At 38.6% G+C, this 16628-nt stretch overlaps 3 protein-coding genes across 3 annotated transcripts; 1 reads left to right on the top strand and 2 right to left on the bottom strand.

Moving 5' to 3' along the window:
* Positions 1–1887: 1887 nt before the first annotated feature.
* LOC119072755 (caspase Dronc-like) lies at positions 1888–6239 on the top strand. The gene is made up of 4 exons (XM_037178044.1): positions 1888–2182; positions 4513–5104; positions 5173–5335; positions 5398–6239. Exons 1-4 carry the CDS (start codon positions 2051–2053, stop codon positions 5747–5749), a joined length of 1239 nt encoding a protein of 412 aa, XP_037033939.1. The 5' UTR covers positions 1888–2050; the 3' UTR covers positions 5750–6239.
* Positions 6240–12424: 6185 nt separating this feature from the next.
* Positions 12425–14941, bottom strand: LOC119072751 (putative GTP-binding protein 6). Its single transcript, XM_037178037.1, has 4 exons — positions 14596–14941; positions 13677–14422; positions 13312–13622; positions 12425–13244 (listed from the first exon to the last, which is right to left on the bottom strand). The coding sequence occupies exons 2-4, from the start codon at positions 14193–14195 to the stop codon at positions 12506–12508; spliced, it is 1569 nt and encodes a 522-aa protein (XP_037033932.1). The 5' UTR covers positions 14196–14422; positions 14596–14941; the 3' UTR covers positions 12425–12505.
* On the bottom strand, positions 14193–14742 carry LOC119072767 (transmembrane protein 141). The gene is made up of 2 exons (XM_037178061.1): positions 14596–14742; positions 14193–14422 (listed from the first exon to the last, which is right to left on the bottom strand). The coding sequence occupies exons 1-2, from the start codon at positions 14711–14713 to the stop codon at positions 14223–14225; spliced, it is 318 nt and encodes a 105-aa protein (XP_037033956.1). The 5' UTR covers positions 14714–14742; the 3' UTR covers positions 14193–14222.
* Positions 14942–16628: the final 1687 nt, after the last annotated feature.

The following is a 16628-nucleotide window of genomic DNA, read 5'->3' as shown; positions in this document are numbered from 1 at the left end:
GTCGCATGTGGCAGATAAATTTTCTTGCTGGTCTGTTCCTGAACATTTGCCACTTTGCGACGCAGATTTTTTTGGTAAAATTTTGGTTGTTTCCAGTCAAATTTTTTTTTTTGGTAAAAATTATTTGGCAGATGATGAGAAAAACTAAGCCAGCTTGTTTGAACTAAAATTGGGTGCGTCAACTCTAGCGATATCATTCATTTTAGAAATTGTACTTCAAAGACTGCGTCACACTTTTCTCGAAGAGATTTTTGTTGGGATATCAGTCGTTTTAGAAGTTTTAGAACACTGCTTTTTATAACAGTTTATAACAGAAATTCGGAAATTTGGCGAAATTTGAAAATTTGACGAAACTCGAAAATTTGACGAAATTCGAAAATTTGACGAAATTCGAAAATTTGACGAAATTTGACGAAAATCGAAAATTTGACGAAATTCGAAATTTGACGAAATTTGAAAATTTGACGAAATTCGAAAATTTGACGAAATTCGAAAATTTGACGAAGAAAGTAATTCTCTATCTGCCACCATTCAAGAAATATCTCTAAAACCCCAATTGACCCACCCATTTCCAACTTTCGACATTTTTCACAAATGCCCTTCTTTTCTACTCGTAAAACTCTGAGACTTTGCCGAAGGAAGTAACTAACTCTCTATCTGCCACCATTCACAAAATAACTAAAAACATAATTGACCCACCCATTTCCAACTTTCGACATTTTTCACATATGCCCCTCTATTCTACTCGTAAAACTCTGAGACTTTGCCGAAGAAAGTAATTCTCTATCTCTCATAACCCAAAAAAATATTAGTCCTTTCATCCTACGCTCGAGTAGCTCAAAATTTGGTCACTCTAATCACTCTAACTCAAACGAATCTGACCCGATTTTTTTATTTATTTTTTTGTTCGAATCGTGTTACGAATACCTTTCATTTGATGGGTCGCACGCCTCTGTAGGTTTCAATACAGCTAAGCTACAGCCGAAAACGCGTTCCCGACCCTCGAAAACCACACTCAGAAACCACTTCGAGGCCAATAAAAAAAAATTCTGGTTTTTCCTGGGGTAATGGCGTATCACAATTTCATTTTTATGCCCACCCTGAGGTTCCTGCAAAATTTCATGGAGATCGGCTGACTAGTTTCCGAGATCGACCGTCGATAGATAGACAGATAGATAGATAGAAACATACAGAGTAAGTTGAAAGATTTTGATTATTTGGGAAAAGTCAATTTGGTGCATTTTCAATGAAAAGTGCCAATTTCAAAACGATGTATCTCCGGTAATTTTAAAGCTACATAGTCGAGTGATAGCTTGTTTTGCTCGTATTTGAAGCACGAATAAGAAAGAATAGGATTTGTGGTGATACAGGCCAAAAGAAAGAAACTTAAATTCTCGCCTATATATAGTTGCCGCGTCTCAAAAAAATTTCTTCGTTCTTTTTTTGGAAGTTAGACTGCGTCAAGTCCTCCGCTATCGCTCCGGACATGATTAAATTCAAATCAGCCTCACTTCTCTCAGTTCGTTTCGTCCCCTTTTTTCAAAATTTACTTACAGATTATTCAGCTGGGAATGATTTTCAGTTTTTTTTTACCAGTCACAAAACGCACAAAACGCGGAAAGAACTCAGTTTGACAGTAGAAAGAAACAAGAATGTAAACGAGTGAAAACTCTAATTTTTCTCATTTACAAAATTGAAAAATATGAAGCAACAACATTCTGTCAGTACATTTAACATTTAACCAACGACAAAATATGCAAACAACTCACTTTTAATTCAAACAATAACTGGATTTCGTTTGTAAACACGTACTAAACATCTGTGCAAAGCCACTGCCGCCACGTACACAGTATTCGTTCTCTCTTGGAATTGCTTTTCTTCTATTGTCGCGGTCATCGCGCCTCTCTTGGAATTTGTTTTTCTCAACCTGATTGCAGGCTGCAGCTGTTCAGTATTGTTCATTTGCCGACTCATTTGTGCAGTGTTATTTTGACACCCCATCATTTTATTGTGTTTCGCACTTTGTATTAGAAAGTGTTAATGAGTAAACATGGATGCCTATCATCGCGACATTATCATTTCCAATATTGACACACTCATCGAATGGACCGATTATGACAAATTGAAGGATGATTGCATATCCAAGAACATTTTATCCATCGACACGATCCATGAAATTGAGGTAAGTCAACGATAAGTGGGGTTTAACATAGGTCAATGACCTGATACATTAGTGGTGCAATAATTTGAATGATTTTCGGCAGCCATAATGAAAAAGTGTTGTGAATTTGAATGGATGGATGAGAAACAGTGCAAAAATTAATTAAACAAAGAAGGAAATTGCATTGATAAGAACAGATTGCGTGTTGAATATAGTAAAATGTGTTTTGTTGTTGTTGTTTGCTGTGGTGTAAAGATAAGAGTACGTAGTAAGTCTGCACCTCTTTTTCTTCGAAGAAAATAATGGTTCAGCCTTCTGCCAGTAACAAACTGCTTTCTCGAATATTCAGAAGACTATTCGTAAGGCAATCTTCCAGTGACTTTTATCGATATTCATGCAACATGAGTCATTATAATTTTCAATGGGACGTTTGAGAAGAAAGTGTCTTAATTTGAATGCGATACTTGCAGACATAGAGGTTTACTCTATGCTCACAGCTAAGCCACTATAATATTCTCCTCTGTGAGGCGAAGGTGGTCAGTCTAGGCGTAATAAAATGTAGGCAAAAGAGAGTGATAAAATGTGGTTGACTGTTGCAATTCATCCAAATTTGACGATGGTATACAGGCAGAACGCAAGACGAATTCATTCTCTGGTGTAAGATTCGAATATAATCCGGACTTTAGATGAGGCGACATAACTACACGGTCAATATCGTCAGGAACGATATTATCGTTTTTTAGACGATAGTATCGTCTAAAAAACGATAGTATCGTTTTTTGGACGATAGTATCGTTTCTTAGACGATAGTATCGTCCAAAAAACGATAGTCCAAAAAAATTTCATCCAGGACGATAATATCGTCTAAAATTATAAATTTTAAAATATTTTCAGGACGATATTATCGTTTTCTTGACGATATTATCGTTTAAAAAAACGATAATATCGTTTTTAAACGATAATTTCGTTTTTTTGGACGATACTATCGTTTTTTTGATGATACTATCGTCTAAAAAACGATATTATCGTTCAAAAAACGATAATATCGTTTTTTTGACGATAATATCGTCCTGGATGAAAATATCAGCTGGACGATATTATCGTTATATTCTTTTTCTGAACAAGTTTATTGTTATTTTGGACGATATTATCGTCCTGGGCGATAATTTTTGGGACGATAATATCGTTTTTAATTTATTTAAAATAAAAATTCTAGACGATAATATCGTCCTGGGCGATATTATCGTTCTGGATGGTTGTTGAAGACGAAACACAAAATCTTGTAGGTTCATTTGGTTCCGTAAATTTAAATTTTCCGACGCCGTTCCGGCGCCCGGCTCGCATTGCGGCCCTCCGCTTCGCTCCGGGGCAATGGGCCGGATCGCTCGGCGTGTTAAAACGCTTTTTATGTATTCATTTGGTAAAAAGATGAATTATTTAGGGACGAACTAAACGCCTTTTTTAAACACTGATGTGTAGGTGATTTCCTCTGACAATTGTTTTTCGATATTTTGGAAGAGAATTCGGTTCTTGCTGCACCTCTGAGTAAAATTGAGTCCTGGACAATATTACCACCCAAAACTAAACGATAATATCGTCCTGGGCGATATTATCGTTTTTCTAAACGATAGTATCGTCCTGGACGATATTATCGTTTAAGAAAACGATAATATCGCCCAGGACGATATTATCGTTTTGGACGATATTATCGTACAGAAAACGAAAATATCCATTAGATTTTCTAGAACGGTAATATCGTCCAGAAAACGATAATATCGTTTTTTGAACGATAATATCGACAATAAAACGATACTATCGTCCAGACAATATTTTAGAATTTTTCAATTTGGACGATATTATCGTCCTGTATGAAAATTTTTTGGGCGATAATATCGTTTTTTTGGACGATACTATCGTCTAAAAACGATATTATCGTTTTTAAGACGATAGTATCGTTTTTAGACGATAGTATCGTTTTTTAGACGATAGTATCGTTTTTTAGACGATAGTATCGTCCAAAAAAACGATAATATCGTTCCTGACGATATTGCGGTGTGGAAATGTCCCGCCACCGAGTATTTACAGTCGGTGGGTCGCGTTCGGATTAGAGAAAATGCTGTTGCAACATGCAAAACCGTTGACGGTTTCATTCGTTGTTTCACTTTTTTCTTAGGTCACTTTTTGAAACCATGGCTCATCGTTCCACCTTTGTATTTGGATACTATGTTTGGTACTCTGTCGTGAGCTTACAGTAATCCAATTTTTGTAAGCAAAACCACATCGTGACTCATTTGTGCTCCCAAACGCATTTCTACGAACTGCCTCTACGAATGAAAAATTTAATCTTTCAGAAAACCTCGCATGACACAAAACTTCGGCACGATCAACTCCTTCGACAGATCACACAAGTCGAAACGAACGCACTCAACGTCCTAGTGGAGATCTATCAGTCGTCAAACTTCTGGGACGCCGCCGATTTTCTATCATCGTTTGAGGAGCCTAAAACTGATCAAATAATCCGAACATTCCGATCGCAATGCAATTTGACCGAACCAGTCAAACGTGTGGAGAAGGATGGAAATATTTTGGGTAACGCATCAAGTCGAAACAGCATCGAGGACCTGCCATTGCAACCATTTTCTGGGAATGTTAATGCAACATTCAATGTGGTAAGGGCCGAGCGATTTTGTTCCAGCAGAATTCTTTCCTATTCGATGAAATCGAAAAATCGAGGTGTGCTCTTTCTGGTCAACATTATCAACATTAGGGATAAGCCGAATCTGCATCGAAATGGTGCCATATTGGATAAGGACCAGCTGATTACGCTTTTCCAGCAGTTCGGGTTTCAAATATTTTATTACGAGGATCTGACACTGAAAGAGTTTCGGTGTCTCGTTGAGCAGCTGATTGTTTCGAGGCACCTAAGAGTGACTGACTGTTTAGGTACGTCGTATGGTGCACTTGCTGTTTGTGGACTTTCTAATTTCAATTTTTTTCATTCAAAATTTTAGTATTTTGTGTGCTGAGTCATGGCTGCTTTAAGGATGGTCATCAAATGATTCAGTTTAGCGATGGAGCGAATGGTTCAATTGAAGATGTGATCGTAAAATTCAGCAATAGGAGCTGTCCGCATTTAAGACGAAAGCCGAAACTGTTCATTTTCCCGATGTGCAGGTAAGAAACACTTAACAGTCTTCAGCAATGTGAAAGCTCTAGAAGAAATCTAATTCTTTCAGGGGAATCTCCAGCAAAATAAAAGTCAAAACATTCGACACACTAAACCACAACTTGCAATGCGACAATGTGCCAGCCTTCTCCGACATGAAAATATGCTACGGGTCAGTGAAAGGATTCGAAACGTTCCGCGACCGAAACGTTGGTTCCTGGTACATTCGTGTGTTCTGCGAGATTCTGGCATCGTACGCACACTGTGAACATTTTGACGATATGCATAAAATGATCGGACAGCGATTAGAGCATTACTGCCAGTCGCGATCGAACGGCAACGAAAATTTCGTACAAACGATCAGTTCGGAAGATCTGGGATTTACGCAGCATCTCTTCTTCAATCCCGGGTATTTTGAATAGGGTAACCGATTGAGCGATGACATTGCAAACGGTTTTGTGTTCGATTGGCTTTTTTGCCAAATTTTGTCACAAATTTTCACAAAATGGAACTGATCTCTGACTGGGATTCAGTTCCAGTGTAAGGTGGACGTATAACAATTTGATCGGGCAGGCAGGTCCGTTTACCTTCATCAATAATTTATTCCGTAGACTAAGTAGTTCTAATAGTATCTTTTCCCATCGCTTCATCCGCGGAAAATTCGTTCGCTGTAGCAGATGAACTCACTTCCGTCGGACATTTCAGAACAACATAATTTAATGTTTTGACCTGAGTGCCTTATCTATCAATTGGACTATGAGTCGACATACATATCAGTTCCTCAGGAGACTGAGGTGTTCAAGTTATGACATTTTGTTTCCTAAGACGAAATAGTTATTTGTTCAACGAAGGAAGAAAAGGTGGAAATTGCATTTCGAGGGTGTTGTTTGTGACCAGAGCGTAGCGAGAGCCATAAATCACTGTAAAAAATGCAATTTTCAATTTTTTCCCTAAGTAAACACAACAAAGCCTTGCAAAGTTTCGGCGAAGGGGGGAAACTGGCTAAACACTTTTCCTTTTGTGGGCTAGTCAGTTGACATCGTAGAAAGGTCCAATTGTCGCCAAATGAAATTCTAAAATAAAATTTTTGTTGAAAGGTCTCACGTACCTGATGACTCGAAAATCTGCCTTGTCAGGCACGATCAACCTTTCAACTAAATTTTCATATTTTTCAATTTCATTCAGGCTGTGCCAGAACAAACATTTTTCCTCTTAGGTCAATGCTGTAAAATTGAAGTTTTAAGGCATAATGAAGGAATGTCAAGAAGGTATGAGTTCGAGTCCAGAACATGGCAAAACATAAATTTGGAAGCGATTGCGTAATCTCTTAATCTTCTTAAGTACTTATATCACTCGTTTCAGTTTACGACCATATCTGGTCAAACTAGCAACGATGGTCCTCTTAAAATGGACTCTTATTTCCCTGTGAATTCTCATTTCTAAAACAGTGAGGTTGGCGCGTAAGTACCAAAAGACTAAATTAAAATATTTAAGATAAAACAGAAAGTGATGCAATAAACGAAGTATAGGCAAAAAGTTCTACGATAGAGTGGGGGAACATACTGAACATTAGCGACTCTGCTAAGAAAAATTTACAAATCTCGGAAAATGTGTGCCATCGAATGTCACTACTCCGTCGTAGAGAACTTTTTGATGTGATAGTATTAGCATAATCTACCTCAAATTTACAATAATTAATTTTATGCTCAATACTCATGGTTAGCTAGTAAATGAGTTCAATACAAACGACACACTAGGCACGATGAACACTGGCTGAGTCGAAAACATGAAACGTTTTGCTGAACTAAATTGTAAGAAACAAACATGGATGGATGGACAGTAGTGGCTCGTTCAGATCACTGTTATTCATTCTTCTATGCTCATAAGTTAGCTTGACAACCCTTTTATGTGTTTCACCTTTGTTACGTGTGTTGTTTGTGTTGAAACTTTTCATCGCAACTGCGATTCAAATTCAAAGTGAAACGCAAATTTGTTACCTCAACGCTGTGTTAGGTCTTAGGCCGAAAACACACGAGCAATTTTGCGTTGCTCAGATCGTCAATTTTGCTACGTTTTCGTTGTAATAGCTGGTGTGTTACCGGTTTAATTGCATCGAAACGATTTGAACCTTAGACGAATTATTCCTAGACTGGCATTTCGTACGATAAATTGTGCCATCAATAAAAATTTGTGTAAAATCAACGCACTTCAAGCATGAGTGGTACTCTAAATAGAGTCAGAGTTCCCACTCCTCCTAAAATTCATAAAATTCATAAAATGGACCGAATCCACGGTGAGCTTGAAATTTTTTTTTTATTCGACCTCTCGTGGACATGAAATGTTTTTAGTGGTTTTTGTAGAGGGCGGCACCACGAGTAAGAATAACATAACCAGAAAATATTTCGATGGGAAAATTTTTAATGAGATCGATTTTTCATTTTTTTTGGGACCTGCGGGAAGCTTCGAAGACTGTTCGGACTCCTCTGGTGACTCGTTTGATCACAAAAATATAGTTGGTGTTTAGCCTGAGATCTAAGCTTTACAGCGTTACCAATCATGATATAAATGACTACCAACAAACCTCTTATATGAAGCAAAGTCATTAAATTAGGTCGCTGAGAATTTGAAAGGCCCTATCACATGTGGATGATTCGCCGTAAAGCTTAGACCTCAGGCTAAACAGCAACTATATTTTTGTGATCAAACGAGTCACCAGTGGAGTCCGAACAGTCTTCAAAGCTTCCCGCAGGTTCCAAAAAAATGAAAAATCGATCTAATTAAAAATTTTCCCATCGAAATATTTTCTTGTTATGTTATTCTTATTCGTGGTGCCGCCCTCTACAAAAACCACTAGAAACTTTTCATGTCCACGAGAGGTCGAATAAAATTTTTTTCAAGCTCACCGTGAATCCTCCTAAAATCGTCTAAAACTCCTAAAATTCCTAAAATGAGCTCATACTCTCGAAGAATTTTTTTAATAATACTGAAAAACTAAAAACGGTAAAAACAGCAAAATTATGCGGCAATGAATTTGAACCTCTGTATGAACCTGACTCAACTTGCGAAAACACTCCTTTCTTTGAGTCATGCAAATAGCGATCCTGAACGTGGATTTAGCGAAAATAAATACATTATCGAGGATCGCAGTTTGTTAGAAGATGCGACTATCGTGTCACTTCGAACGTTTAAGGACACATTGAATAATATAAACGTCACTGACGTCCTAATGAATCGACGTATTTTCCAGATGTGCTCCAATGTACTTTACTTTTCTCGAACAACAAAAAGTCGAGAAGGTACTACTTCTTAAGAACAAAGAGGCGGAAGATAATCTCAATAAAGCATCTTCACAAAAAAAAATCGAGTTCAGAAAAACTTTCCGATATCGAGAAATATCTCCAGATCCAGTAGAAAAAAACTTTTTAGTACACAAGAGCTGATAAATGATGGAAACAAAATTATGGTGAATCTTGTTAATTCGAAAGGCGCAGTCGACAAGAAAAACCTGATAAAGGATCAGTTGCTGGTTAGTCGAGACTGGCGTCAGAAAAGAGGAAATCATAAAAATTTCAATTATTAAACTACATAAGGAAAAATATGTTTTGACAAAAAAAAAACAACTTTTTGTCAATTTTCTTAAACATTTTTAGTATTTTACGAAGTGTATGAGAAACAGAGCAAAAATTCCTCCGGAAATTACTTATACAACCTTTCCCACATTTAAAAAAATTCCTCCTAAAATTCTCCTAAAATTACCTTCCAAATCTCCTAAAATACTCCTAAAATTGCCTTTAAAATTTAGGAATTTTAGGAGCCTTCCTAAGCCGTGGGAACTCTGTAGAGTACTGAAACGGGACAGTGTATTAAGCAAATATTGGGCCTGTAACAAAATCTCGAAACATTTTTTCATACGAAATAGTACTCTATTTGGCAGCTGTCACTCGAAGCACTTTTGCTTGAAGTGCGTTGATAAAATGCATATTTCGCACCATTTTACGTAGAATGTTACACCAATCCATGTAGGCATTGTTTGACCCACCTGTTGTCATATTGGGGACACGTTTTTTTACGTAATTTTGTTCGTAATTTCCTGTCTATATATAGTTCGTCTAAGATTTGAACTGGAAACGTAATTGCGATGTAAAATTGCAATAAAATTTAAGATAAAATCAAAAAGTTGTGAAACAATTCTTTATAAGAACAAAATGTTAATTTATATGCACACACAGAGTGCCTTACTCTTCGTTTCTTGTGTTGAAGATGACGAGAACGAAAATATTTTTTTTATATAAAAATTGTACTTAAAAAAAACAATCGTCCTAGGCAGTCGATGCAATAGCAAATTTTTTTGATAAATAAAATATTTTTAAATCGAACACCCGACCTTGTTAGAATCATCATACGGATAACGAATCCTAAGCAGTATCTATCGCATCGAATAAGCTTGTTCTCACTAAATAATTAAAGTAACTACGGAGGAATCGATGGAGCTTCGACAGTCCTGTCGACAGTCGTACTTGCTAGTTTGTTGTATTGATTGTACGCACTATATGCTTTCGTGATGATGTATATCGAAATTCAGACAGGCCTGACGTCAGAACTTTTACAATTAATGTTCGTCTGATCGTTTCGGTAAATTAAAAAAGAAAAATGTCTCTCCGGAAACTGATCACAGACGATTCAAATCCGATATGGTAAATATCGTAGCGCCTATTTTCAAGATTTTTTTTCCGGGAATTAACAAGAATTTTCCGAATTGTTTAGAATTTCGAAAGGTTTTGAGATCCAATTTCTCGAAATAGGCCATTGCATGCTCGCTTTGATAAATATTCTCCAAACAATTTTGAGGTTCTCTTCTTTCAAAAACCTTTTGAAAAAGTTGTCCTCCCTGCCGTAGAACGCATATAGTTTCAAAAAGTACCACGTATTGCCGTCGTCCCTGATGGGTTCCCCCAATATGTTCGTTTTAATTTATGGTTTGAGGGAATCGAGGGCTATTAAAACTGACGGGACGAAATGGTCTCTTTAGATGCTCTAGGGAAAGACAAGACTCGGACGATCTATTTTCGTTATCGTTTTTACGCGGATCTGACTTTACTTGGACCTAAGGTTTGGCCTTTTTGTTGTTTTCTGCTGCTGTTTGCGTGAATTTAGAATTTTTGTTGGAGAACCGATGCTGAAACAACTCATTTGATCCTAAGGCCATTTAAACACCTATGTGCGCGTGTGCAAATTATGTGTATCCGTGGTATCCAGGATAACGGAAAATTTCTGAAATTTTTTTTGGGATACCGGGAAATCGAACTATAGCTGCACAAACCAGCGGGAAATGTATGTAGCGGGAAGTCACTTTTACATTTTTGCATACCGGGAAATCCGGGAAATCTTGACTCGGATACCGGGAAGAAAACATAATTTGCACACGCGCCTATGTGGTATTGGATCCAGGAATGAATGTATAAAGTGGTAGAAAAGGCGATTATTACGTTCATTGGCGAGCTATGATTCACTTCAGATTATACTCTTCAATAGGGCGTATCGAATTTTGCAAATTTTAAGGACCGCGATAGCCTGTGTGCGGAAAACGTAGATCATCGAAAACTGTGTCCGGGCATGTGGTTGATGAATCCGATGGAGCCATGGAAGAAGTCCCCCCGGGCGGCTTTAAGTTTCCGATGGTCATAATTCGGAAAGTTGAGAGTATTTTTGAAAACAATGTTCTAGCGGGATGTAGAGCTTTGAAAACTCTACAAATCTACCGAAGAAACCTATGGTCCAAAAGGTGCCATTGCCAAGATTGCCTAACATCGAAAATGTGACCTTTTGGTTTTTGACTTATATTTCCTGAGAGACAAATGATTTTTTTTAGCCTGTGGTATGAGGTGGTAGAGGAGGTCGAGCACTTCCAGTACACTAAGCATGTCCCGATCGGATATAATCTTGAAATCACTTTTATAACATTTGTGAATGGAATTTTTAAGAGTGGCCACGTCGCCCACGAAGCAAGTGCAGACACTGCAACCGGTGCTGTTGAGTCGAGGACACCTTGGCCAGTAAGTATGCATAATACTCCACGACAGTAGCTGAACCTTTTCACAAAATATCTGTGATTTCGATGTTCTTTGTACTACAAAATCTGAATAAATTGAATTTATGAGAAAAACGAGAAATAATCGATTTCGAGTTCAGCTACTGTCATGGAATATTATGCATACTTACTGCCCAAGGTGTCCTCGACTCACCAGTACCGGTTGCAGTGTCTGCACTTGCTTCGTGGGCGACGTGGCCACTCTTAAAAATTCCATTCACAAATGTTATAAAAGTGATTTCAAGATTATATCCGATCGGGACATGCTTAGTGTACTGGTAGTGCTCGACCTCCTCTACCATGGTCACATTTTCGATGTTAGGCAATCTTGGCAGTGACACCTTTTGGACCATCGGTTTCTTCGGTAGTTTTGTAGAGTTTTCAAAGCTCTACATTCCGCTAGAACATTGTTTTCAAAAATACTATCAACTTTCCGAATTATGACCATCGGAAACTTAAAGCCGCCCGGGGGGACTTCTTCCATGGCTACATCGGATTCATCAACCACATGCCCGGACACAGTTTTCGATGATATACGTTTTCCGCACACAGGCTATCGCGGTCCTTAAAATTTGCAAAATTCGATACGCCCTACTCTTCAATGAGTAAAGAGGAGAAAAAGGGCAAGATATGTTTAGTCCCAAACATATCAAGATTGACATAAAGTTGGTCTCCAATTTTTGTGTGACCACAAATTTAGCGCCGAATCACAGAAAGTGTTCTCCTTAAATTGCAAAATCCAAAATGTTCACCAAAAGCATGCTAACAACATCCCAATAAGTGTGAGAATAAAACCGATCAGATGTCTTTATCGAACCGTTTTAATCGGATCCGATCTATCGATGGTCAGGGGTAAGACATTCAGATGTCTGATTTAGTATGGCCGTTCAAGGACGGCGAGGAAAATTGTTTCAAACCCTTTGTCCTCGATGATCTGATGAATTTCCAATTTGGTCGTGAGAAGAAACACTAGACTTTTCAATTGAATCATTTGAAAATTTCACAATCATTTTCTTCTAATTGGATTTTAATCATTGAATTGAAACTGTATTTACACACAACAGAGTTCTACACAAGTCTCCATTTCGAATCATTTCCCCACCACGAAAATGTGACGAAACTGTTGCAATTTCGCCTCCGTTATAATGACAGTCATTAAGCACTTTTGCTCATTGTTTGGATCTCCGACGACTTCGGTAACGGCTGTGTTCTTATACAGCCAAACTGATTCTTCACCACCCATGGCAACGCGCATAGTAATTCTCTTACGATTGGTGGCGAGTAAAATTTTCTGTTCCACTTCTTCCATCAAACCGTTGATGCCCGTCAGAGTTTTCGATGAAATTAATTGTAATTTCTCCACCTCGGTCCACTGATCGAAATCATCCGTTTCGATCAGGTCACACTTGTTGCCGACGTTGATGATGTTGCTGAATAGTCGTTCGCGATCTTCGTTGCTCGAATTCTCCAACAGTGACTGCAGAGTCAGTTCAACATGCTTCCTTTGCTCGACATAATTTTCATGCGACACGTCATGGACGTGGATTATTATGTCGGCCAACATAGCATCTTCCAGCGTGGCAACGAAACACTCGATCAATCCGGTCGGAATTTCTGACATGAAACCGACGGTGTCCATGTAAATCACCTTCAAATTCGATGGTAACAGGCCAGCGTGTGCAGTTACATCCAATGTAGCGAACAGCTGGTCTTTAGGCTCCAGGCGTTGTTCATCGGTAAGAGCTTTAATGAGCGACGTTTTACCAGCATTCGTATAGCCAACAACGGCAACAATCGGAAAATTTTGTCGATTCTTCCGTAGTCGTCCCCTGAAAATGTTTTTAATTTAGTCAACTTTGCGGCGCATTGGATGTGATTCAAATTCCTCTTTTTTACCTATGACGTCGCACTCGCTCGAGCTCGTTTTTTAGTTTCTTTTCGCGGTCTTTCAGCATTTGCTTCTGAACATCCGACAAGGAAAAGCGAACATTTTTGGTGATCTGATCGTCGACATCCTTTACTTGTGACCAAATATACGGAAGTTCAGCCATTGCCACTTGTAGCTTAGCTTCCATGCTAGTAGCATGCAGACGCATTATCTGAATGACAATGGAATATCGATCGATGACTGGAACCCCAAAGGTTGCTTGCAGATTCTGTTTTTGCCGGTACGTCAACGTACTCTTGCTGACAAAGACACATGTGACCTGAAAATCAAATTCAAGCCAAATCGAGTAAGGTAAATAGTTTGTGTCCCTTACTGGTTGTCCGTTACTCCTGAGGCCTTGAATCAAATTCTTCAACTCTTTCAGTTTTCCCTTTCCGAACAAATATTGCTTGTCCAACGACTCCAATGGCACTTTCTCGCTGTGCTCAACTGTCCACGTCGGAATCGAACGTATTAGTGCCTCTGCCTCTTGTAACGCTAACTCTGGCTTCGTTGTTGCCTTTCTGGGTCCCCATTTGATGAACGGTTGCAGCACGACCACATTTTGAATATTTAAAATATTTTTCGTGGTGTTCATGGTCGAATTGGCGATGTAATTGTATTCGCTGTCGTCGAATAAGTCGTCGTCGTCGTTCGAAGCGCTTTCGTCGTATTTCGCTTCCTCCGGTTCTTTATTAATTTCAAACTTTCGACCCTTCATACCTTTCACTCCACTATTTTGAACGTACTTGCATCGCACAAAGAGTGGTTGAAAGATCGGACGAACTTTGAGCAAAGTTTGGAAGGTCTGCTGATGAAAAGCCAGCTGGCATATGCTGCGTAACATCCTCATAGTGCAGCGTCTGGTTCAGTTGTGTCCTTATTCGATTTTTGTGTCCTTTAATGCTGTATGTTTATCCTCTGCTGCCATCCAAGCCGCCTGGCAAGCGTTCGTTCGATCACTCGTAATTTTATATGATGCAGCAGCCGCAACCGCAGACGATACAAGAATATATGTTTTTTGGGTATACGGCAGTCTTTGGGCCACCAATTTCTGTCCGAAGTATGTACCAGAGAAAGCTGCAGTAGGGCACAGGTTGTGATCAGTGTTAAAGTGGAGACATAACAATAAGCGACAGAAGGATTTTTTCAGTAATGATGGCACAAAATGTTAGATACGACTATATCTTGCCCAATATTCAGGGCACCCCGCCATCATCATCGAATTTTTCAAATCAGAAGACGCAACTTACCCAAAACAAACGCCGATAGTCCGGTGAACAATGACCGTGTCATGCACTCTAAATAGCTACTAAATCCTGGATGAGCCTCTCGTTGTGATTCTTTCAGTTGCCTGATGTTGTTCATCATAAAATGTTCAAGAACGAGAGTTGAGTGCGACTCATATGCAACTTTTTAGTTAGATGAAGGAACGGGAAGGTATCGCATTGATTAACCGGGATTTCAATTATACTCAATAGTTCCGATGGTGGGTAATCGATGTAGAGAATGGTTGAGCTAGCACTTTTTGATTTGATTTCTTTCCGGCTTACACAACCGTGAAATCGTCGTACAAAAAATCACTTGCTGAGAGCAAAACATAACAATCTGGAGCGCTGACAGCTGTCAAAATGTGTCAAATAAGAGTGGCAGAATATTTGAAATTTGTTACATCGACAGAAAATGCTCGTTAATTTGGTGAAAGTATTCTCAAACGCGACTTCAGACTGCATCATAATCGTACCGATGTGAGAGACCGTGTACATTAAAGAGATCATGAGAGGAAAATGTGCACTTAAACGAGCCATCAGAACAGTCGGAGCGTTTGCTGCGACTGAGCCCCGTACGAACCCGTATATCTATTGCGTACGTGACCCTAGTGCGTCTGTCACCCTACTTTGACCGTAGACCTATTGCACCCGTAAACGTAGTTGAAGTCAAATTATTATGAAATGTGTACATCTTAGAAATTGCGCATAGCGCAATTACGAAGCCCCGTACGACGTTCCTTTCAAATGTAACACAAATTTCAAGTTGACCTAAAATTTTAATTTATTGAGAGGCCTAAGGCCAAGTTACGGCCTTAGACCAACGACCCAAATTTATTTTTTTTCCAACAGTATTCTATTCGGCCTTCGATTACCTTCCAAATGAAACAAAAATTAGGAAAATCGGATGAAATTTACTCGAGTTGTATGCAAAATACACTTAGGGCCGAGTAGCGGGCTTAGTCCAACGACCCAAATTTTGATTTTTTTCAACAACATTCTATTCGGTGTTCGATTACCTTTCAAATGAAAAATAAATTAGGAAAATCGGATAAAATTTACTCGAGTTATATGCAAAACACACTTAGGGCCGTGGAGCGGCCTTAGTCCAAGGACCCAAATTTTAAATTTTTTTCCACAACATTCTATTCTGTGTTCAATTACATTTTAAATGAAACAAAAATGAGGAAAAAGGGATGAAATTTACTTGAGTTATATGCGAAATACACTTAGGGCCGAGTAGCGGCCTTAATCCAAGGACCCAAATTTAATTATTTTTTTTCAACAACATTCTATTCGGTGTTCGATTACCTTTCAAATGAAAGAAAATTTAGGAAAATCGGATCAAATTTACTCGAGTTATATGCAAAATACACTTAGGGCCGAGGAGCGGCCTCAGTCCAAGGACCCAAATTTCAAACATTTTTCTCACCACATTCTATTCGGTGTTCAATTACCTTTCATATAAGACAAAAACTAGCAAAATTGGATGAGATTTACTCGATCTATTCGCAAAATACACTTAGGGCCGAGGAGCGGCCTCAGTCCAAGGACCCAAATTTAAAACGTTTTTCGCCACATTATATTCGGGCTTCGATTACCTTTCAAATGAAACAAAAATTACGAAAAAAGGATGAAATTTACTCGAGTTATATGCAAAATACACTTAGGGCCGAGTAGCCTTTCATTTCTAAGGCCCTAACTCACGGTCCATTCACCCGATTTTAATAAACTTTTTTTTCCTGGATTGGTATTGACAATACCTATCTTTTGCCGTTTCATTTGCATTTCCATCGTTTTTTTGCCGTAAATATCCCCAAAAGACCTTAAAGCACTTAGGCGGCCCTAACTCACGAAGGGCCGACCCAAATATGCCCATCTTCGAACTTAGCCTCACTATTTTGACTATCTTTCAGGGAAAAAAAATTTTGAAATCGGATTTGATTTACTCAAGATATCGACGTGACGGACAGACGGACAGACAAAATTTTTATTCCGGATTAGTTATCTATGAACAT

This window comes from Bradysia coprophila (genome assembly GCF_014529535.1).
Source record: "Bradysia coprophila strain Holo2 chromosome IV unlocalized genomic scaffold, BU_Bcop_v1 contig_84, whole genome shotgun sequence".
Lineage (NCBI taxonomy): Eukaryota > Metazoa > Arthropoda > Insecta > Diptera > Sciaridae > Bradysia > Bradysia coprophila.
This window is presented reverse-complemented; position numbering and strand designations above follow the sequence as displayed.

Bases quoted from the DNA above. Each gene is read 5' to 3' on its own strand.
- LOC119072767 (XM_037178061.1), bottom strand. From the start codon at position 14,713: ATGATGAACAACATCAGGCAACTGAAAGAATCACAACGAGAGGCTCAT. The intron at 14,423-14,595 runs GTAAGTTGCGTC...GCCCTACTGCAG, and splicing joins ACTATCGGCGTTTGTTTTGG to CTTTCTCTGGTACATACTTC.
- LOC119072755 (XM_037178044.1), top strand. From the start codon at position 2,051: ATGGATGCCTATCATCGCGACATTATCATTTCCAATATTGACACACTC. The intron at 5,105-5,172 runs GTACGTCGTATG...TCAAAATTTTAG, and splicing joins AAGAGTGACTGACTGTTTAG to TATTTTGTGTGCTGAGTCAT. The intron at 5,336-5,397 runs GTAAGAAACACT...TAATTCTTTCAG, and splicing joins TTCATTTTCCCGATGTGCAG to GGGAATCTCCAGCAAAATAA.
- LOC119072751 (XM_037178037.1), bottom strand. From the start codon at position 14,195: ATGAGGATGTTACGCAGCATATGCCAGCTGGCTTTTCATCAGCAGACC. The intron at 13,623-13,676 runs GTAAGGGACACA...TTTGATTTTCAG, and splicing joins TCAGGAGTAACGGACAACCA to GTCACATGTGTCTTTGTCAG. The intron at 13,245-13,311 runs GTAAAAAAGAGG...AAACATTTTCAG, and splicing joins GAGCGAGTGCGACGTCATAG to GGGACGACTACGGAAGAATC.